At 44.0% G+C, this 23,239-nt stretch overlaps 5 protein-coding genes across 5 annotated transcripts; 3 read left to right on the plus strand and 2 right to left on the minus strand.

Annotated features, from left to right (window-relative positions):
- Positions 1–2,814: 2,814 nt before the first annotated feature.
- On the plus strand, positions 2,815–4,366 carry LOC137849381 (histone H1.01). The gene has a single exon (XM_068668945.1). It carries the CDS (start codon positions 2,843–2,845, stop codon positions 3,497–3,499), a length of 657 nt encoding a protein of 218 aa, XP_068525046.1. The 5' UTR covers positions 2,815–2,842; the 3' UTR covers positions 3,500–4,366.
- A 16-nt stretch (positions 4,367–4,382) lies between these two features.
- Positions 4,383–4,898, minus strand: LOC137849388 (histone H2A-IV). The gene has a single exon (XM_068668954.1). It carries the CDS (start codon positions 4,896–4,898, stop codon positions 4,509–4,511), a length of 390 nt encoding a protein of 129 aa, XP_068525055.1. The 3' UTR covers positions 4,383–4,508.
- Positions 4,899–5,105: 207 nt separating this feature from the next.
- On the plus strand, positions 5,106–7,456 carry LOC137849382 (histone H2B 1/2/3/4/6-like). Its single transcript, XM_068668947.1, has one exon. It carries the CDS (start codon positions 5,106–5,108, stop codon positions 5,622–5,624), a length of 519 nt encoding a protein of 172 aa, XP_068525048.1. The 3' UTR covers positions 5,625–7,456.
- Positions 7,457–12,886: 5,430 nt separating this feature from the next.
- On the minus strand, positions 12,887–13,906 carry LOC137849391 (histone H2A-IV). The gene has a single exon (XM_068668957.1). It carries the CDS (start codon positions 13,862–13,864, stop codon positions 13,475–13,477), a length of 390 nt encoding a protein of 129 aa, XP_068525058.1. The 5' UTR covers positions 13,865–13,906; the 3' UTR covers positions 12,887–13,474.
- A 222-nt stretch (positions 13,907–14,128) lies between these two features.
- On the plus strand, positions 14,129–14,633 carry LOC137849384 (histone H2B 5). Its single transcript, XM_068668949.1, has one exon. The coding sequence runs from the start codon at positions 14,206–14,208 to the stop codon at positions 14,584–14,586; it is 381 nt and encodes a 126-aa protein (XP_068525050.1). The 5' UTR covers positions 14,129–14,205; the 3' UTR covers positions 14,587–14,633.
- Positions 14,634–23,239: the final 8,606 nt, after the last annotated feature.

The following is a 23,239-nucleotide window of genomic DNA, read 5'->3' on the forward strand; positions in this document are numbered from 1 at the left end:
AACCAAACTGCAGGCAAGAGTTTAGGTAGGGGCCTATTGAGGTCTTTCTATAACAAAATATGCCTAAAATGCCTAACATGCATAAAATAAGATTATTTTTTTCCTTTTTCTCACTTGCTCACCTAGAGGTGAAACTGTGATTCCTGTTTCCTTTAGAATCCTTCATCACCTTTTTTATTTGCCTGATTACATTTCTCCATTCCTTCTTACCTATCTGTTCTGACTGTGGAGGAAACTCTTTTTCAAACTCCCAAATGCATTATAACTTTCCACAATATTGGTCCTGCATGTATTTCTTTCAAGTAGAGATGATATACTCCAAACACAGTTCTGTGTTGCTGAAGTTATTTTCCACCTTTGCTGGAGAGCCACTAGAAAATGAAGAGCAGAACCTAGTGTTATCCCCATATCATGAAATTTCTGAAGTTACTTCAGTTTATTTTAAAATGGCAAGCTGTAACTGTTGTAGATCAGAAGCTCCTACCCATATTATTAGCTGGCCCTTCTGGGAAAGGGAGAGGGTAGCAAGTGCTGGGAGAAAGGCTAGGCAGACAATTGGGACAGTGACCATCTTAGACACTTCGGTTTCAGCCCCCAATAAACACCTTGTGAAGCCACAACTGACGGGTGCAGTATTTAAGTCTCCTTCAGTGAAGCTTACTGAAGTTAATGCATATGAGTTCAAAATAACAAGATTGGGCAGGAACAGTTTTCATGCTGCAGGCATGTCATACGTGATCTACACCTTTCTTCTGTCTTATGTGCTGTGAAGTCTCTTGGCAGCTGTTAAATGTCATCTCCAAGCCCTGCTAGATATTGCCCTATGTAATCAAGTCACTGGAACATCTCATTCATTGGTTTATGAGCACATGTAGAAAATGAGCTAACAAAAAATCTTATTTTACTGCAATTTTGGTAACTGATGGAGGTATGTCTTCAATATTCACATTCACTCCGATATATTTCATTCTCATATCCTTCTCTTGTGCTGCATAATTTTTACAAACAAGACCCAGAAAGCTCCAATGAGATACCTCCTTCTATCACCTTCCTCTTGTAACATTACAGAGCTCAAGTGCACTTTTCCTGCCATCTTTTTCCTTATAGTTTTGTCTTCTAGGATGCAGGTTGCATTGCTTCTCTTTATAGTATTTGGTTTTGTAATCAATGAAACCCAATTTAACAGAAAACTAATGTTTTCATGTTGTATTCATGTTTAGTGTTGACAAAGCAGCAGCTGTAAATGAAAAAAAAAAATGTGGAAATAGAATTACACTTATCTAAAGCTAAGCATTCATACAATTTGAAATTTTGGTTGCCAATATCTGCATAAATTGTGTTTACATCTGTGCTATATCTGGTGATATCAAAGAAAATGAGAAAGCTAGGTTTAAGTGTAATATTTGTGTGATTCTTAAATAACTATTAAAAGGCAATGGATAATATGCATCTTTATAACCAGGTACAGATTCAGTAGTATTATTCCAGAACTCCATCCTGTTTTCAGCAGACTACATGATCTTCAACCAGATATCAATATTGATTGAATTCTTCCTGGTTCTTTAGGAATGAACTATGGCCTACCACTCCCCTAATTGAAACCCAGGTTATCACAATGAGTTCTTGTCAGGAAAGCAGTTCCTCATTTCTATGACTGTAAAATGCCTAAGAAAGAATTAAGTGGGCTTTTTTTTCTTTTTTCTTTTTTTGAATGGTGAGAAGATTCAGCATTGGCTTTGTTGAAACCTTTGTTTCAATACACTGTCTGAGAGGTACAGAAAAAAAAAAAAAAAGTAATGTGGTTTTAAATTTTCCAGCTATTACAAAAAATACACAACAAGATAATGCTTTCTGGGCAGTAAGAACCTAACTACATAACTGCTACGTTAGGTCCTCCACATCTTAAATTACTAGAGACACAAAAGTAATATCAATAAAAATAACCAGAAGTTTAGGAGATTGCTTTCTGTTAGAATGCTGCTGTTTTGTAATGTAGGGTATTGAGTTACTTGAAATAGAAATGCAATGTGAAAAAAAATAATCTTGATCAACTTAATAATTAGTACAGAAATTCATATGGAAAACAAACAAAGGAAAAAAAGCACAAGGCAGCAGGGTAACTTTGCCTCCCTTCTAGTGAAATTCCAAGAAGACAAAATAAAACAACTACATGTTCATAGATTTCCAAACATTAACAAATTGCTTATGGCTGTATAATAAGTGCAATAGGAGGTAGTATGAGACACTATTTCAATAGACTTTAGCGTTTTAGGAGGTAAAACACATGGTCAAAGGAACCGGTTCTTAATCCATATTCAGAGCTGAAAGAGGAGTCTGTGTTACTTCCTCCTCTTCAAAATCAATTTAAACAGTCAAAATAGCTTTAAATCGGCAGATTTCGGTTTAGACCACAAGAAAACCCTCTAAAGAATCAGATATAGCCGTTGCCGTGACATTTATGTCGAAAGGAAATTTTTAATTTGCAATGAAAAACAAAAGTTTCTCTCTTCAGAGGTCTCTCCAGCAGCAGCACACGGGATTTCTGGCTTCTCCTTTATCTCAGGACGCGTGTCCGCGGCTGGAAACTCTCCCGAACGCAAGTACCTGGTCTTCTCCTCCCTCCCCGGGGAGATGGGGCGATTTGGTGGCAGAAATTCCGAGGAAAATACACTTTTGTTAGTCCAAAGAAACACAAATCGAGCACACCGAAGGGCTCCCCGGCCGTGCAGCGGGGCGGGCTCTGCAACGCACCAATCACCGCGCGGCTCCTCTCTAAAAATACGAGCATCTGACCCGCGCCAGCCCAATTGTGTTCGCCTGCTCCGCAGAGGACGCCGCCGCGATGTCCGAGACCGCTCCCGCCGCCGCTCCCGATGCGCCCGCGCCCAGCGCCAAGGCCGCCGGCAAGAAGCCGAAGAAGGCGGCGGGCGGCTCCAAGGCGCGCAAGCCCGCGGGCCCCAGCGTCACCGAGCTGATCACCAAGGCCGTGGCCGCCTCCAAGGAGCGCAAGGGGCTCTCCCTCGCCGCGCTCAAGAAGGCGCTGGCCGCCGGCGGCTACGACGTGGAGAAGAACAACAGCCGCATCAAGCTGGGGCTCAAGAGCCTCGTCGGCAAGGGCACCCTGGTGCAGACCAAGGGCACCGGCGCCTCCGGCTCCTTCCGCCTCAGCAAGAAGCCCGGCGAGGTGAAGGAGAAGGCGCCCAAGAAGCGGGCGGCCGCGGCCAAGCCCAAGAAGCCGGCGGCCAAGAAGCCCGCCAGCGCCGCCAAGAAGCCCAAGAAGGCGGCGGTGAAGAAGAGCCCCAAGAAAGCCAAGAAGCCGGCGGCCGCTGCCACCAAGAAAGCAGCCAAGAGCCCCAAGAAGACCGCCAAGGCTGGCCGCCCCAAGAAGGCAGCAAAGAGCCCGGCTAAAGCAAAGGCGGTGAAGCCTAAAGCTGCCAAGCCCAAGGCAGCCAAGCCGAAAGCAGCCAAGGCAAAGAAGGCGGCGCCCAAGAAGAAGTAAATTATCCTCGAAGAGTCCTGCTGTACATATTTTGTTATCCAACGGCTCTTTTAAGAGCCACCCACACTTTCCCTAAAGGAGCTGAGGCACCGAGGTCGTCAGTCACCTGCAGCAAGGATCCAGAAATTCGTAAGTCGTCAGAGGTCAATTGTCTTTTTCCCCTGCGATTTCTGAAGCGAACCCTAACGAGCACGGTATAGCGCGGCGGCTTTAGGGAAGTGTAGACTTTTGCATCTTTTGCCGAGTAATTGTTTTGACTGCCATGACGAAATGTTTTATAATGATTTGATAAAAATCGGATGTAACTTTTTTTAAGTATATATTTTGTAACAAAAGTAATGGATTTGCCAGGCACGCTACTACTGAGCCATGTCTAATGTATTGTATTATTTCTTAAGGTGCCTCCTTAAATGCTTTGTGTACTACGGGGGGAGGAGGGGAGGCTTTTCTTACCGCCCCGAAAACAGCCCTGAGCTCTCCAATTCCTTTTGTCCTCTTTGAGAAAGAAAAGAAGCTTTAGGTATTGGAAAAGCCCGCCCTGACCAAGGATTGGCCAGCGCCGAGCCCAGCCCGCTGCCCCCTTCCCCCTCCCCGCGCGCTTCCCCGGAGAAGATCGCGGCTGGTGCGGCGGCTGCTGCCGCCCGTAAGGAAGGAAAACGCGGAAGGGGGACGGAGGCGGGACTTAACACCGAAACGGGTTGTTCTCGCTTTCTGCGGTTTGAGAATTAAACGTATTCTGTCTCGTCCCTGGAGGAGCTTGTTTCGGGAGAACATTATGGCACGACTTTGTTAACAAAAACATGGAAAGCGTTGCTACTATGGCCCAAACAAAAATACCGATAATAAACATATGAAAAAAAAAAACAACACAGCACGGCTTGAGTAGTTCATGCAACTGCATAAGTGTATTACGGATTCCTGAGCTCTTCTATGATTTTGTGGGTGGCTCTGAAAAGAGCCTTTTAATTATCATCTCGAGGTGTGACAACGTGCAGCCTTCCTGTTGCATTCACTTGGCCTTGGCCTTGTGGCTGTCGGTCTTCTTGGGCAGCAGCACGGCCTGGATGTTGGGCAGCACCCCGCCCTGCGCGATGGTGACCTTGCCCAGCAGCTTGTTGAGCTCCTCGTCGTTGCGGATGGCCAGCTGCAGGTGGCGGGGGATGATGCGCGTCTTCTTGTTGTCGCGGGCCGCGTTGCCCGCCAGCTCCAGGATCTCGGCCGTCAGGTACTCCAGCACGGCCGCCAGGTACACCGGGGCGCCGGCGCCCACCCGCTCCGCGTAGTTGCCCTTGCGCAGCAGCCGGTGCACGCGGCCCACGGGGAACTGCAGCCCGGCCCGCGACGAGCGCGACTTGGCCTTGGCCCGCGCCTTCCCGCCCTGCTTCCCGCGGCCTGACATCGCAGCGAGCCGCTCCGCACAGCACCCAGCAGGGGAACGCAGCGCGCAGCCGGCGGCGCTCAGCTATACCCCCGCTATGGCCGGAGCCCCCGCGCTGATAGGCTGGCACGTCGGGCTTCGCCGGGCAGCCAATGAGGGGCCGAATCCAATTCGGACCAATAAAAGACGGCTGTAGAAGAGGGATGACGCGCTGTCGAGTATTGACCAATGAGAGGAGGCAAAAGGAATGCTGCTCATTTGCATAGGGGAGCTATAAATAAATGGCCCGCGGGCGCTTCCCCCACGTTCGTCTTCCTGTTGTCAGCTGAGTGGAAGTCGTTCTCTGAGACAGTCCCGCCGCGAGCAATGCCTGAGCCGGCCAAGTCTGCGCCCGCGCCCAAGAAGGGCTCCAAGAAAGCCGTCACCAAGACCCAGAAGAAGGGCGACAAGAAGCGCAAGAAGAGCCGCAAGGAGAGCTACTCGATCTACGTGTACAAGGTGCTGAAGCAGGTGCATCCCGACACGGGCATTTCGTCCAAGGCCATGGGCATCATGAACTCCTTCGTCAACGACATCTTCGAGCGCATCGCCGGCGAGGCGTCGCGCCTGGCGCACTACAACAAGCGCTCGACCATCACGTCGCGGGAGATCCAGACGGCCGTGCGGCTGCTGCTGCCCGGCGAGCTGGCCAAGCACGCCGTGTCCGAGGGCACCAAGGCGGTCACCAAGTACACCAGCTCCAAGTAAGCTGCCTCCGCAGCCTGTGCCAGACCTGCTCGACCCAAAGGCTCTTTTAAGAGCCACCCACCTTTTCAATAAAAGGGCTGCATAGTCACATAAGGGGGGGGGCGGGGGAGGACGATTCAAGATGTTATTTAGTGTGATCTTACTTTAAAGAGTCATCTGAAGTTACAGTTAAAACTAATTATGGTAAAAAATTCCTAGCCAATTCTGTATCAGGAAATGAAAACTAAGTATGTACCAGTAATGTCTTTATTGTGATGGAAATAATTTATTTTTTTTTCCTAGGTGAAACTCAACCGTTTACTTTTTCACTTTTGTTTTTAAAATTACGTATTTATTGTACAATGCATCCTGCTCAATATCCTGTTTCAGTTTTCCTCCAGTTTTCATGTATCTGCTGCAAATGTAAGGAAAACGTTTGCGTAGATTATTAGGTCTTGAGAGAGAATTCAATTTGCTTTATGGAAACTGCGTATAGTGTTGTAGCTGCTGTAACGACGTCTACCGCTTGAGGGTGTCTCAGTCTGTGTGCATTTTCAGAGTTGAACTAAAGCAGGTGACCACAGTGCACTGTAATGTAAAAACTTAAATAATAACCAATTTTTTCTTGATAAGCTGTTAATCGCTGTTACTAGCCTCCACGTCTAAAAAAGCATATAATGGTTAATAAAACACAAGTTTTTTTCTAAGTTTACTTACCTTCAGCAATTTTCTTCTGTACGTGTGAATTTTGCAGTAGTTTGCACGGCTTCTCCCTACATGTTCTTTAGGAGAGAATATTCCCCTTACAAATGCCAAATTAACATGAATATTATTTCATATGTACTTCACGTTTCCTACATTTATATCTCAGTTATATTGAAATGATTAAGAACTTCAAAACTAGGCACTGTGTATCATGAGCTTATTGTAGTTACTGAGTAGCCCTGAAGACTTTCATTCCCCAAATCGCTGTTTTTCTGATTTTCCCCATCATATACATTCTTGGGTAATTAGACATTTCTGCAAATGCGGATCTGAGCCATAATAATCCTCTTCCCCAAATGGATCTGAATAATCCTTAATTCCAAATGTTAATTTGTGGCCTCATCAACACACTTGGCCCCATACAAGGACTGCCTAACCCCAAAGTCAAGCTTTCTGGTACTGACTGACTGTTGTCTGGTAGTGCTGGTACAGAGGCAGGCACTAAGTCTGTTACATTGGTTGCTAATGTACAGGAATTAATTTCAGCTTGAAGGCTGATGGGGGACATTTTGGATTGGATTTTGGACATCTGATGGTAAGAGCCCTCCACATTCCCTGTTTTGCAGTTTCAAACTGTGTCTGGAGATCTGCTCTCAAAGCGCCTTAGTATAAACTAATTTTAATTTAATAGTTTTAATTTTCTATGCCTCTCTATGCATCCAGGACTTAAAAAGATGAATGTTGTGTTCCAGTCTCTAGGTTCTTATGTAACGGAATACGTGGGTGGCTAGAGAGGGAATTTAGAAAGAATCTAAAAGCGCTCATATTTTGACAGTGGTGATGATCATTGGAACAATTTGGCAGAAGCTATTATTAGTAATCAGTTATGTAAAAGTCAAATTCATTCCTGTTGTCCTTAAATAAATAAATAAAAAGCTTAGTTTAGACTGCACCTACCACAGGAGCCCAGTGGTGCATTTTGTCCCACTAACTCGGGAATCCACAAGCATTATTACAACTTTTCCTGTTTTTGTATGCTGGCTGCTTTATCTATGTAGCTTTCACATAAATTTTGTGTGATCATTCTCTCTGTTTACTCTATTTTAAGACTGTTCAGTATATGCAATAAAACTGTTTCAGTATGTGCAGTTCTTGCTAGAGTCCTGAAATTTGTCTCCAGATAAACTATGTTTATGATTTCTTCTTCCAATCTTAGTGCAATATTTAAATCTCAGAAACGTTATTGGGCTATAATGTGAACGAAGCATTTCAATCTGCACACATGCATCCTCAGATCTATTTGTAATCCAGAAATTGTTCTTTCTTTCAGAAATTGTATCCCAGTGCTGAGACCCAAGTCACTGAGACAAAACCCAACTACTGTGGAAAATGTGTACTTGTTTTTTTCACTACCAGCAGTAGCAGTAGGATTTAGGCTAGGCAAGAATAGCAAACATAACGATTTAATTCCACAGGAGTATGAACAGTGAAAATTAATCAAGACAATAGTGTGAATATAAAATCACATGATAGTGCATTCATACATCTTTCATGTCATTTAATATTTACTATTCAGTTCAAAGTAATTTTCTTTGTATTATATGAGACATTTTTCTCAGATTATATTGCCCAGGAACTGTAGTGTGGCATAATCTTGAAATATATCATCCTAGGAATTGCTATAAACCGTGATCTTTAAACAGGTCATTTATACTGTATTTTTTTCTACTGTCTGTGCCTGTCTTCAAAACATCTCTCTATTCACAGCAACAGAAATACAGAGTATATTTATTTTTGTTTACAAAAACGTTGTAAAAATACTTTTTTTTTTTTTTAATTAGTACCTTCTATATGAAATGGTCAGAGTTATGCTGTTATTTATGCCTGTAGTGCATTATCAGCCACAATGATCTGTAAAGAGAACAATCTAAACAGTCAAAAAATGCCATTGTCTTTTTTTTTTTTTTTCTTTTCAATAGACTAGTAGAGTTTGTAGCATTTTGGGAAATACATACCTTCTCTAGATCAGTGTACCCTCAGTAAATTTTATATTTATCAAACATTATGGGTTAAGCAAAATGAAATAAAAATATACTTTTTTTTTTTTTTTTTTTGCTAAAGGTAAATAAACCACCTCGAATAACTATGCTTCTCTGATTACTTGATGGGGCAATAAAAAAATTGGAATAAATTTCAGAAATGATAAATAAAATGATTGATGTCATAAACCTGATCCAAAACCAGAACAAAACACATGCCTGATATAACAATTTTATAGTACTTTATGTTTTTTGTTTGTTTGTTTTTGAGTAAGTTAATATTTGGTCACCTACTTATCATGTTGTTTGTCCTAGTAGCCAGAGACTATTTATTATTAAAAATAGTGACAATTATTGATATTTTAGTCTAGCCACTTTCTCAGAGTCTTTGTTTTCCAGTTTTATGAAGAAAGAGCATATTTCAAAATAACTAGCATTAAGAGAGAAATTACTAGCAGGAAGAATTGAAAAATATTTGGACTTATTTATACTTTGATTTAATGCTTTTAATCAATAATGAAAATATGACTAGTTCAGATTTTAAATGAAAATATGGAGTCCTCAGCACCAAAAATGTGATCTCTAGGTTGTGCTGTATCTAAACACAGGGCAACTCAAGACATGACACAAATCTCACTGCATAAAATGCCTGGAAGTAGAGAGGAATCCATCTGGGAATGCCTCTTGTTCACATACGTACAAGGAGAGAAGAAACATAAAGAGCAGAGCAGCTCTGTCCTTGGCAACAGGGGTCACAGAAACAGGCCTACATAGGTTCAAAACAACCTCTGGAAGTCATCTGCTGCATTATCGTTTTTATTACTATTACTCTTTATTACTATTACTATAATTTTGTGGATGCAAATTACTTGTACTTCATGACCCCTCCTCCTGCTTCCATCAGAGAGGTTTCAAAAATATTCCTTGTAAAAAATGATGTTGAACTTTAACCAAAAAGTTAATTCTGTTTATTTTTGACAAACACAAACATGTGCACTACCATTGTGCAGCATCAGAGACATGAAGAAATGCATACTTCTCTTGTGTGCATTCACTTTTCCTTTTGCAGCAAGTAGCAACCACTGCGATGCCAGTGTTTTTTTGTTGTTGTTGTTGTTCTGTGTTTTGTTGTTGTTATTGTTTTTTCTTATAACCTTGTATCACAGAAAGACTATTAAAAAATAAATAAATAAATCATTCCTCACAGAAAAGAGATCATTACCATAGGAATGAGATATCCCCAGTCTTTCTACACATCAGAATAGTTCCTTGGATAGAACAGCTCTTGCTGTGCTCTGCACAAGACCAGTCTAACAGCACCGCAGGCAAATAAAGGCTGCCTGGACAGAGCCGAGCTGGCTCAAGAAGCTCAGACAATGTATTCGAATCTGTTTCACTCCCTCTACGGAGAAACTCGTAAAGTCTGCTGTTTGAAACCACTGATACAAAGCCCATGGAAGAACAGAGCTGGTCACATGGTTGTAATGCACATTTAGGTCTTGGAGAAAAGAGCAGGCCAGTTACCTAAGCTAGAGCAGTTTTAGTCTTATACAGCTACTTAAATGTCACAAAACCCCATGGAAAAGACGGCGTGTGTTGTACTGCACGTTTATAATAGCAACCGTCAATTACATATCAATACCGTTAATTACATATCAGTATTTGTTGATATGGATAAAAATCAGACATTGACGTGGTCTAAAATGCTGATAAAAACAATCAGAACAATTAACCCTTCTGACAACACCATGAAGGCAGAAGAGTCTTCAACAGCTCTTTAATTTCGCATTATTTTCCACTTGGGAACATTTGCATGACAGAACGGATGTCTCAGGAGGAAATGGTTCAGGGCTTAAGGAACAGTGGACATCAGGAAGCTTCAGAACAACAGGGGGTTATTTACACTTTTTCTTTGCCTTTAGCTGAACTCCCCGACCCTTTTCTTATCCTTCCCAGGCGTCTCTTGCAACCCTGGGCTTTTCGGAGGCTTGGGCCCCGAGTCCCTCCCCGTTTGTCCTCCCCGTGCCCTTCTGGCTCCTCAGGCTCGTCCCTGGCGGCCGCCAGCCCCCTCCGCTCCGGGGCCGGACCGGTCCTCACGGCCCCGGAGCGGGGCCAGGCCGCCCGCAGCCCCGGCTCGCCCGGGGTGCTGAGTCCTCCGTGACTCCTGGTGGCAGGCATTCAATCCTCCTCGGTCTTTCCTCCTCCTTTTTGCCTTTTCAATAACCAAGGTGACGGTAAGGAAGCGATCGATAATTTCTCCGGGCCCTTTAGGCGAGGCGCTGAGTGTTCATCATCACCTTTGTGAGAAACACTCCGTAGCCAATAACTTAGGCTCAGGCGAGGATCTCAGTGAAGTAGTAATTTATTCGCGATTGCAATGGCGGGCGCCCCACAAGCAGGAGCGCGCCTACTAGTTCCAAAACAAAGTTTATGTACTTTTTGATGACAGGACCCTCCCCTGTTTCCCCACTGCGTGGGTAATCCAGGTTCACAATCAGAGACAATGCATGACCTTCAGTTGCCAGCCTGTTAAATTTCAAATTTCTTTTGACATTTTTACTGCTTGAAGTGGTAATGTTTCTTCACTTATCTGACTTGACTTAACACCGTGATTTTCACCTATTTGCTCTGAGTCTGGTTGTCTGCATTTTACAAGGTCGCCTGCTAAGCTTTCTTATCACTGTAAGCATATCTCAATACCACATTCCTTTCCTCTAAACAATGTAACTCTGCAAAAACAACATTTCTATTCCCACACCTTATAAGATACGTTTTCAAAAATAAAAAACAAAAATCCATCCACTTACCCAGTTCTGGAAGTTCACTTTTATGAAGCATCTCCATGGAAGTGTCTGGCTGTACAAAATGCATTTGAGGCCTGCCACCCTTCACAGTTCAGACCTAACAGAGCCCTACAGGCTTATTGACTGTTTTTAAGGCTCTGTTTTCCGAACATATGATTGGAAACTACAGGTATATAATGCAAAAAAAAAAAAAAAAAAAAAAAATCTGCAACAGGGAACTAAGAGGGACATTTACAAGAATAATATAGTATCTTCCATACCTTTGCATTTGAACTTTTGATCCCAGAGTACTCATTTATAAGGTAAAAAAAATCCCAAAAGTTGTTCTTCTGAAAGTCTCTATGGTCTAGGAGCTAGAATTAAGATTCTCTCATCGGGAGATTCTCAACATCGGGATGATCCAGGTGTACTTAGGGGGGTTCAAAGGGCCTCTCCTGCATTTCTGCTGCAATCCTCAGTGGCTGACACAAAGACAGTTTCACAGCGTGGAACAAACGGATGGGGAGTGAAGACTTTCCTCCCCCGGGCTGGGAAAATTTATTCCCGAGTCGATTTAAGGAAAACTAAACTCAATAAACACCAGATGTATAGATATGTTAGTCCACATCTTTCTTGGGAAGTACCGGGGGCAGAGGAAGGGAAATCTGAGGAGCCTCGCTGAAGCCAAGAGAAAGACGCCGGAGGCAAACAGAGCAACACAACGCAAAACACTGAAGTGGCCGTAAAAGCGCATCACATCCCGCTGGAAGCCCGACAGCCTTTCTTTGAGACGCTTGTACTGGGTCTGGCTGGGATATTAAGTTTTCCTGTAGCAGCCCATACAGTGCTGTGTTCTGCACTTGTAGCTGGAACAGCAGTGTTATCACACCAGTGTTGTGTCTGCTGCTGAGCAGTGCTGGCACAGCATCAGGACTCTCTCTAACCCTCCTAGGGGGTGGGCAAAAAAGTGAGAAAAGAAACATCACCAGGGCAGCTGATCTATACCAACCAAATGGATATTCCATACCATATGATGTCACACTCAGCAATAAAAGGTGGAAACAGGAGGAAGAAGGGAGGGGTGGGCTCTCATTGTGAAAACATCAGTCCTCTTCCCGAACACCAGCTACGTGCTTTGAGGCCCCTGCTTCAAGGACGTGGTCAAGCATTGCTCATTCGTGGAAAGTAGAGACTAATTTCTTTCCTCTGCACTTCCACATAGCCTTTATTTATTTTGTCAGTTTTTTTTTCCTTTTTTCCCTATTCCCCTTTACCTTTTTTTTCCTCTTTAGTTAAATCATTTAGTTAATAATCTTCCCTTAATAATAATAGTTATTATTTTTCCCTTTAATTAAATTATCCTTATCTTAACCCGTGAGTTCTTTACTTTATTTCTTCCCCTCCTCATCTAAGGAGGAGGAGTGAGAGAGCGGTTGTGGTGTTTAGCTGCCTAGCACGGTAAAACCACCACACCGCTCCCGAAGCCGGCCGGGAGCTTGGAGCTCCCCGCGCGTTCTGGGCAAGAAGCAGCGCATCGGGCCGAGAGCAGTGGAAAACCGAAACTGAAAGCGGCGGGGACAGCGGAACGGCCGCAGCCTTCCTCCGCCCCGGCCAGCTCCGTCAAGCTACGGGCACTCGCCCACGTAACAGCGTTAATGAGCCGATAAAAGGGAAAGCACCAAGGGGCCCGAGGCAGGAAATTATAACCCTTCCCCCGGGAAAAAGCTAGTTCAGGGGAGACACCAGGACTGCATGCTATTGTTTAATATGTTTTTATTTTGTTATTGTTTTGTTTTCCTTTCCTCCTCCGCTTGAAAACGTATTGCCCATGAGGCTCCCTACCCCGGCACATGCAGCTATCCAAGGCTGTGGGACCCTGGTGCCAGATGGGTGGAAATACGACAGCCCTACTAGAGCTCATGCAGCACCCAGGCTGAACAACTCAGCCCTCCCTTTGACAGGTAAATCAGGGGAAAAATATTACAGAATAATGCATCGATTTCATGTATTACCCTGTAGTTGCAGCTATAATGAGACTTTACAGCAACACCAAGTACATTTGGTGAGACATACATCAAAAACAAAAAAACAAACAAAACACCATGAAAGATCTGTTCTCCCACCCCACCCAACATAAAAAAAAAAAAAGTCACAAAAGTAACTATTATCACCCAGACAGGCAGGTAGAGGTAGGAGAAACACTAACAAGAAACAATTTACACATTTGCATCACCATTCATTAGAAAAATCAGAACTACAAAGCATGACTCAACTCTTTGTGAATTTTGTGGGTGGCTCTGAAAAGAGCCTTTTGTGGATGTTTCCAAATGTATTATAAATATGTTCACTTGGCCTTGGCCTTGTGGCTGTCGGTCTTCTTGGGCAGCAGCACGGCCTGGATGTTGGGCAGCACCCCGCCCTGCGCGATGGTGACCTTGCCCAGCAGCTTGTTGAGCTCCTCGTCGTTGCGGATGGCCAGCTGCAGGTGGCGGGGGATGATGCGCGTCTTCTTGTTGTCGCGGGCCGCGTTGCCCGCCAGCTCCAGGATCTCGGCCGTCAGGTACTCCAGCACGGCCGCCAGGTACACCGGGGCGCCGGCGCCCACCCGCTCCGCGTAGTTGCCCTTGCGCAGCAGCCGGTGCACGCGGCCCACGGGGAACTGCAGCCCGGCCCGCGACGAGCGCGACTTGGCCTTGGCCCGCGCCTTCCCGCCCTGCTTCCCGCGGCCTGACATCGCAGCGACTCCAGCAAACACCGCACGCAGCGACCTGCCCGGGGCCGCCCCCGCCGCCTTATATTCGGCTCGGGCGGACCGCGGGCAGCAGCGCTGATTGGCTGCGAGGGCGGCAGAACGCCAGCAGCCAATGGCAGCGCGGATCCAAAGGCGCCCAATGCCGAAGTGTGGCGTTCGGTGACGACACAAAGCCAAACTTCCAGCCAATGGCGGCGCGCAGCGGTGGAGCCGCTGCTCTGCAGCGCGCCCCTATAAGAGCGGCTGCGACGGGCGGGTGCGGCACTGCGCTGCTGCGAGGAGAAGCGGTAAGCGGTGCTGTTTGCTGTGAGACGGTGATCGCCATGCCTGAGCCGGCCAAGTCTGCGCCCGCGCCCAAGAAGGGCTCCAAGAAAGCCGTCACCAAGACGCAGAAGAAGGGCGACAAGAAAAGGCGCAAGAGCCGTAAGGAGAGCTACTCGATCTACGTGTACAAGGTGCTGAAGCAGGTGCACCCCGACACGGGCATCTCGTCCAAGGCCATGGGCATCATGAACTCCTTCGTCAACGACATCTTCGAGCGCATCGCCGGCGAGGCGTCGCGCCTGGCGCACTACAACAAGCGCTCGACCATCACCTCGCGGGAGATCCAGACGGCCGTGCGGCTGCTGCTGCCCGGCGAGCTGGCCAAGCACGCCGTGTCCGAGGGCACCAAGGCGGTCACCAAGTACACCAGCTCCAAGTAGAGCGCCGCGGATCCTGTTTTTAACCCAAAGGCTCTTTTAAGAGCCACCCACCTTTTCACTGAAAGGGCTTTAATTTCCGTTAAATATTACTAAGGGCACATTCTCCGATCTTAAATGCATCTTCTGTGTAGATGACTTAATAGTCCTTGTGTTATACCTGTGGTTTTTATCTCCTATTCCTGACACTTTGTTTAATGCACACAAACTTACTGCTTTCTATGCCGTAGTCATAACTTGATTTCAGTAGCTTCTTTACCACCACCCTTTACTGCACTCTTCTGGGCTACACTATTAGTTACTTATGGCAATTCTTGCACATGTGTGACACTGCTCAATGAGCATCCCTGCTGTGTGCAAGGACAGAAAGGGAAAGTCGTGTCGATGCTCAGTCCTTTGTTCTTGCTCCTGTATTATCGGCTTTACTTTAGCAGTAATGTACATAACCAAATACACTTATGTCCTTTGACATATTTAACAAATCCACAAAGAGAACATTTATCTTATACTTAAAACATATGTTAGAGGTTATTATTAGGTATTTCATAATATTTCTCTATTCTAAGGTTTTTAATGCAAGACCATGAATTATTTTAGCGTGGAATATTCAAATGGGTGAGATCTGTGTTACTTTTTGTGATGTCCTAGTCTCTACTGCCCCCTGACGGGCTTTCCGGGGTTTTCTAGGCACCGTATGTTTTATAAAGTCAAATAACAGATCTCATCTTCAGTGGGAAAACTGCAACAGAATGAAAAAATATACTTAAGTTGGTCTCAAAATAAATAATGCAAGCTAGGTTTACAGGACAGAGAGCACTGACAAAGCCTTTCAAATGAAAAAGTGGGTGGCTCTGAAAAGAGCCACGGGAGTCACAAATGATCGATATGGGAGTGATGTACCTGAGCTTGGTGGCCTTGACAGTGTGCTCGGCCAGTTCAGCTGGCACAGGCGCCGCTCGAGGAGAGCCCCCCGCCCACGATGCGTGGAGCCGGGAGGTTAAATCCAAACAGAGGTGGTTAATTGCCTAACGAGGCAATTTGAGCCCATGCGGTGTTGCTCCCCTTTGGCCGGAATGGCGGTGGATGCCACCACCGGGGCTGCATCACTCTGATGAGAAAAAACGGGTAGGAAGGCCCTAGCCCGTGGCCGGAGATGTTAGGGTATTTGTTACCCACGGATGTTACCGTTAAGGGGGTGTACAGTTGTTTTCCGGATGAAAATTGGGATGCAGCAGCCTCAAAGATCACTGTGATAAGACTTCCATGCTGGGACCCTGGCACACTTGGGCAAGGACATCAGGTCTTCCTTCTGCTGCGTCAAGACACGGAGTGCTGTGGTGTCCACCTCACATACAGCATCATTCACCCCTTTCTTATTGGATTACTGAGCCCGTCCCTCACAGCAAATAGCCACAATAGCCTCAGAGAGGACAGCCTGATGATCAGTGATCAGGCTCAGGACTGAGTCACAGCAGGGCACTGACCTGCTTGCACAACACTAGCCCCCACTGCTCCCTCTCCTCCCCATTTTCCCCAGCTGTTTCCTCCTCAGTTCCCTTGAGTTTTAGGCCTGCATACTCACTCTATTGCTTCGCATGGTAGCTACACCTGCAGCTCCAAGCTCCACACAGACAGCCCAGCAGGAGGGATCTCCACATAGGAAGGGAGGCTCTAGCAGAGCTCCCAGCAAGGAGTGGCCCCTCACCCTGTGTGGAACAGGATAATATGCACAGGCAGCACTCAGGACAACCCAGCACCATGCCCTTCATCAGCCAAAATCCTTCACTCAACCCACTCTAGGGGCAAGTATTTCAGGAGTCTTCCTACCTCCCATCCATCAGTAACACATTCTCATTTGCACAGATTATGCAGGAAACCCACTCTTTGCCTAATTAAGAGCTCCACATGAGAGTTATCATTCACTAATTTTCTGTGCTATCATTAGCCACACAAGAACAATTAATATGGGCCCAGCACAGTCAAATAGTTAACAACTGTAGGAACATCCTGGCATGAGATGAAGTGTGAAAGTTCCTCCTTTCCTCAGAACTATGACTACCATCACTGATATTAGCAAGTACTTTACCAAATAGCTTAACACTTTGATTTGCATATGACCCGTACCCTTAGAAACTTGTATTTATTATTAAATATTTAAATTAGAAACTTTTATTTATTATTAAATATTATTAAATTTATTATTATTGTTGTTGTTATTATTATTGTTATTATTTATTAGATGAAGAGATTCTAAATTCAAACCCTGTTATTGGATTTTGCAGACAAACAATTATCGTCTCTCTACCATTTATTGCCTGCAAAATATTGTCCCTAATAGACACAGGTGCGTATTACATATTTTCTGGGAGAGAATGGTAAATGCCATGGAAAGAGATGGAAAAAACAGCTGGAATCAGCACCAGAAGGTTCACTAAGTAAATCCCAGGCAGCATAAACCAGTTTTCTTTTGGGAGTTCACCAGGCAGTCACAAGCATAAGAAAACAAAAACATTAGTCACCAAGGTTTGTTAGATGCCTTACTAGACACATTGTTCTAAATTAGATGGAGAGCTGAGAAAGAGGAAGCTGAAGTCATTCCTCAGGCATGGGTCTACCAACCTGATGTCAAAGGAAATGGGAATTTACTTAAGACAAAGAAGAAATCTGCGCATTTTAAAGAAGCGGTTTTAGCACCCTTTTGTTCTCTTGAAACACTGTCTTTCCCACAGGAACAGCACGCAGAGACACACAGCCAGCCTGTGCTTCCCCTGGCCTTTTGTGTGCTTTCCAGTTTTACCAAAGAGTGGATTCCCTGAGCACAGAATGACATTTGGAAGAATTTTGGGTTCTGGTTCCATGGGATGGAAAATCCGACCCTTATCCAGCAGTACAGAACAAAAAGGCTTTGTACATCATGTTAACTGCATAGAGGAAGATTTTACTCCAGTTCTGCTTATGCTTCTGCATTTGACAGGATTCCGTTCCCACAAGGAAACCATACTTCCTTTTTCTATATCCTTTTTCCTCCTTTCCATTTGCCATACTTGAAGGCAATTTATGCCAGGATTTCTTGGATTCTCAAGATACCCGCTGCTGGATTAATGTCACGGTAGGCTCCCTTTGATTTGTGTAAAGATGACCAATTTCCTACTTGGAATGACCCAATTCAGGATTGCTGTTGTCCTGGTTTCATTTATGACAGAGTTAATTTTCTTCCTAGTAGCTGGTAGGGTGCTATGTTTTGGATTAGGATGAGAAGAGTGCTGATAGCACACAGATGTTTTAGTTGTTGCAGAGCAGTGCTTACACCAAGACATTTCAGCTTCTCCTTCTGTCCTGCCAGCAGGCAGGATAGGGGTGCAGCAGGAGCTGGGAGGGGACAGACCCAGGACAGCTGACCCGAACTAGCCAAAGGGGTCCTCCATACCATAGGGTGTCATGCTGAACAATATATAGGGGTGGATAGCCGGGGTGGAGGGGTTAGGCTGGGCATCGGTCAGCGGGTGCTGAGCAATTGCATTGTGCATCACTTGTTTTGTACACATTATTATTAGTAGTACTATTATCATTATTATTGTTATTGTTATTATTATTTTTCTGTCTTAATAAACTGTCTTTATCTCAACTCACAGGCTTCACTTTCCCGTTTCTCTCCCCCATCCCAGAGAGGGAGGGGGGAGGGTGAGCAAATGGCTGTGTGGTGTTTAGCTGCTGGCCGGGTTAAACCACAACAGCTGTTTGAGTGAATATTGACTTCAAAGTATCATAGGTGTCAACAGTGCTGCCCATCAGCCTGTTCTGTCTTTGCTTTCTTTTTCTTTCACCTCTTCTCCGTCTCATCCACTTCACCCATCCGAAGGTGCCTCCTGCTCTTTGTTTCTCTTGTCTCCAGCAATCTGCTACACACCAGCACTCCTTCTCCCAGAGAAGAACCATTTCTTCTCTACAGTATACAAGCAAAGCCTGACATTATTAAATATGTAACATCCACCTCTTCCCTACCTCACCAAATGTGCCTACTTTGTTTCCCTGGATTGAGGTTTTGAACTATAGCAACTCAGCCAAGAAATGTGCTGAACGTCCGTGTGGTTGGCCTAGACAGGTGAAGCTTGTAGCAGATATTAAACACCAGAGAAGATATTCTTATCATTCCTTTGTCCAACTGAACAAAAAATAGGTATCACGCTCCCCATCCTGCCTCAGTTGTCTGTGTGCAGTCAAGCACGCAGGGGTAGATCTACAGCAAGAAAAGAATGGACAAAGGAGATGGACAGTGGCAGAGGTGACACAGTGATGTAAGTGGTTGAATAGTTTAAGGAGAGACCAAAACCCCAGGGAACCTGTGAACCAAAGCTGAGCAGCACTGACCACCTACCTCAGGTGCCCATATGCCCAGGAGATAGTTGGCAGCATCCTACAGGGAAGAGCTTACTTCTGGTCACCCACACATTCCTGTGCAGAGGTCCTACTGACAGGTGAAGCAGCCAGGGTAAGGACCCATAAGCCATGTTAGGAAAGCATCACCAAAAATTGGAATATCCAAGTGATTTTGCTGGTACCAAGGCTCATCCTGTGAATACTGGGCTGCATGTAGAGAAATCTTGCCAGGGAAGTTTCTAGAATGCTCTGCAAGGCCCATAACACTTGTTTGTTTGTTTGTTTATTTATGAGGGGGAAGGAGGAAACAGCAGATAGGAGCTGGACGAACCAAGTGAAAAAGCTTATAGGAGGAATACGAACAACACCAAAAAAACCTCACACCTCTATAATTCCCTGGGTATCACCAAGAAGGAAAGGACTACCAGCTCCTGAAATGCATAGTTTTCCCAACCTCAAAAAGTCTGGGAAGGAGCCATGAATACCAACTTTTCAGCATCTCATCTGTGTTCTCAGTGCAGTCCTCTGTGATCTTGCAGTCCTCTGCTGCTCATATACCACAAGCTACAAGGGGGAAGGGTGGGACAAATGTCTTCCTCCTCCTGAAGTATTGCAGCTGGTGGCACTCTTCCCATCTGTGTAGTACTTCTTTCCAGAACTGATCAAAAATTTTCTCCTGAGCCAAGGCACCAGGCAATTAGGAAGCAGCTCAACCACCCCACGTCTGCCCACACTGCTTACTGATGTAGGAAACCATACAGGACTTTAGAGTTCTGCAACAAGGTGTACTGCTACACACCTGTCATTTCTTATTTCACCCTGACAAAACCTATACCCATACTGCTGCAGGTGCCGGTTAGAAGTCAAAACTAATATTTTGTTCTCAAAGCCTTGAAGTGCAAGTAAAGACTTGGCCGGGTAAACCAGCATTTTAATGAGGCTGTTTGTGGAGTGGACAGCCTAGGAGAATGCCTCCTCCTTCTCCAGAATAAAGCTGAAGTGGAAAGGAGCTGCTGTTTCACCATGGACAGGACGGACAGCAGTGGTCCAAACATGCAGCACTGGAAGATGTTGGATGACACACGCGACATGTGCTGCAACAAAGAAACAGTCAAGTTAATGTGCCATTGTGAAGTGATTTTTCACATGTTCACATTTGCCAAAAAGATCCTGAATGTTTGCCTGAATGACTACAAATATTCAATTTCAATATCAATGGTACACAGTTTCCATTCTACGCATCCTACAGGTTTCCAAACTGCTGAATACATTTTCCAAACATGTCATACGCTGTGTCTCCTGTGACACTCCCAGCTTATTAAAGGAATAAGGTAAATGGAAAAGAAAAATGATGAATGGCTACTTTCTACTTGAATCTGCACTTCTTATCAGTAAAATTAAACTTTTTTAGAAATCATTGGTATACACATATAAAGTAATTCAGAACAGTAGTATTTTCATATTGTATTTTTTCATTTCATTTTCATATTTCATTTTGTATTTATATCACATTGAAATGAAACTTTATATTGACTGACTGAGCTGAACTGATTCTTGAAATTATGCCTTAATTTGGAGCTTGGAATCTAGCAAAAACTACACATTTATTCTATTTTTTCTTGGAAAATATACAATGCTTTCACTTCCTATTCTTGCGGATGTGAGATATGCTCATCTGATTCGTGTCAGTATGGAACAATGCTAGGGCCGCATGGTATGATTAATGTGACCTTCTGTCTTACATACCCTTGTATAACCACAAGTCTAAGAAAAACAGAGTGGTTAATGTATACGATTCTTGTATCTTGCAAAGGAATGTTTTAGCAATTCATGTCAATAGAAAGCTTGAAGGGAAATGTATTTGTAGGCTTTTTCTTGAAGTCTCTGATATCTGGGGGTTTCAGAATAACTGCTAACTATTATGACTATTGCATGGGACACTATGCAAGTCTCTGATATCTGGCCAGGAGATTAAGAAGACGGGGAGAGCTGAAGAACAACTAAAAGACAAAGCTTGCAGGGGACATTGCACAAGTCTCCGACGTACAGCCACGTTGGACAAAGGAGGACAAGAGGGAGGAAGACTATGAGCCTTCAGCACGAGATATCCCTAGAGACCCCTAGACGGACCACCGGAGACTGATAGGCATGCTCCAGTAGGAGGGTTTGGATTCCGGAAACTAATTATAATAACCCTGTTGTTTTTTTTAGAAGTAGTAATGAATATGTATTAGCCTAGGAGCATAAAAATCAGCTGCTTGATGTAACTGGTGTACGTCTTCGAGCAGAGACTCCCGGTGCACCCAGCGCTGTTTGCTTACCTCTATTCCTTTAATAAATTGTAAACTTTGATTATAGTCCTATTTTGAAGACTGAGCCATTTATTACACAGACACGCCTTGTTAGCCTATTCTCTACTTCTCTAGTCTCCACTGTTTCTTCCTATATTTCTAATTTTATTTTATTTATTTTCAAATTTTTAGCTTGTCAGTAGCTCAAGTTCCATACTACTTTTGTTCCATGCTACTATTTTTTTTTAACAGTCATCTTCCCCACATGCAACTTCTGTCAATTTCCACACTTGCTTTTAGTCTTTCCTTAAAATGCAATTTTTTGGGGGGCAGGGAGAGTATAACGATGTTGATAGTGCAGAGCCAATTACCTGGAATTGAAGTTTATATGGAGGTAGCAATGAAGTCAAGAGGGAAAAGTTTAGGGTGTAGAATAGAATTTATAAATGGAAAAAAAAAATAATATATATATATTACTTAATAGTTCATAACAAGTTTTATAAAATTCAACTTTTATATTAATTGTGAGAAAATAAGCTGTATGCCCATTTTGGAGAAAAAAAAAAAAAAAGTTAAATCAACAATTGCCACAAAATCTTCAGCTATTCCACCTTTTGTGTCTTGCTAGTGTATTCCTCAGGCTCTTTCCAAAGTAATTCATCAAATGATATGTAACTATAAGAAGCAATTGGCTGATGTTAGATAGCTATGCTGACACCTCTTTAATTTCAAAGGGAGCTGTGAGATAGAAATTGGCCAACAGCAACTCTATCTTTTGAGGGTTGACTGATAGCCCTGCTTGAAAACTTTTTTTTTTTTTTTAATTAGTTATCTTGTTTCTAGTTAGACAAACTGGGCAAACCATCTTGTGGTTTCATGGATATACTACCTGGACAAGATTGAGAGCATCTGGAGATGTTCAGCCTGAAGAAGAGAAGGCTCCAGGGTGACCACACTGCAGCCTTTCAGTACTTCAAGGAGGCTTATAAAAAAGATGGAGAGCGACTTTTTGCTCAGGCAGATAATGACAGGACAAGGGGGAATTGTTTTGAACTAAAAGAGGGGAGATTTAGATTAGATGTTAGGAGGAAATACTTCTCTCAGAAGGTGGTAAGGCACTGGAACAGGTTGCCCAGAGAAGTTGTGGGTGCTGCATCCTTGGAAATGCCGAAGACCAGGCTGGACGAGGCCCTGGGCAATCTGATCTAGTGGGTGGCATCCCCGCCCATTGCAGAGGGGTTGGAACTAGATGATTTTTAAGGTCCCTTCCAACGCAAGCTGTTCAATGATTCAATAAATGGCCCAGAATGATCCAGGAGCTATTTCTCTTTTGCTTTGCATCAAACTAAAGCTGAATGTTGGAAATCTGAATAATTTCACAGGGAGTTCATTTTAATGAAAATGGTAAAGGCTGTATAGATCTCTTTAACTAGATAACGGCAAACTTTCTGCCTCTGCCTATCATTTTCTTATGTAAAGATAATACTGATCTATCTGGGAATTTTAAAACTCTATGAATAATAAAATCCTTTTATTATGGGGAAGAATCAGTCCCAGACACTGAGCAGTATGCAATAGTAACTCTTTCCTATTGAGATACAAAAGTGTTTGTTTATTTGTTTTTTAATGTAAAAATGCATTATGATTTAGAACAGCACACTAAATCAGTTTTTAAATAAAATCCCACATCCATAGCTGAAAAGTGAACCACAAATCATCCTAAGCCTGACAGATTTCCATTGCGATGAGTGACTTTGTGACTTCATTTATTTTCTGGGTATATCTGGACTACCCAAAAGTCAGAATTAATCTAAATAAATCACATATAACAAGTGTTAATGAAATTCAGCATCAGTGTAGATATTAGCTCCAAATTCACTTGATCTCCTTCTGTTGTTGCTATACTTTTGCAAGTAATGCCATTCTGTCTTTTGTAGACAAAAGCCACTCTAGAATGCTACCACATCTCTTGGCAGTTTCTCACACTG

The sequence above is a fragment of the Anas acuta genome, chromosome 1 (assembly GCF_963932015.1).
Source record: "Anas acuta chromosome 1, bAnaAcu1.1, whole genome shotgun sequence".
Taxonomy (NCBI): Eukaryota; Metazoa; Chordata; class Aves; order Anseriformes; family Anatidae; genus Anas; species Anas acuta.

Coding starts and splice junctions, on each gene's coding strand:
- LOC137849384 (XM_068668949.1), top strand. CDS start 14,206: ATGCCTGAGCCGGCCAAGTCTGCGCCCGCGCCCAAGAAGGGCTCCAAG.
- LOC137849388 (XM_068668954.1), bottom strand. CDS start 4,898: ATGTCAGGCCGCGGGAAGCAGGGCGGGAAGGCGCGGGCCAAGGCCAAG.
- LOC137849391 (XM_068668957.1), bottom strand. CDS start 13,864: ATGTCAGGCCGCGGGAAGCAGGGCGGGAAGGCGCGGGCCAAGGCCAAG.
- LOC137849381 (XM_068668945.1), top strand. CDS start 2,843: ATGTCCGAGACCGCTCCCGCCGCCGCTCCCGATGCGCCCGCGCCCAGC.
- LOC137849382 (XM_068668947.1), top strand. CDS start 5,106: ATGAGAGGAGGCAAAAGGAATGCTGCTCATTTGCATAGGGGAGCTATA.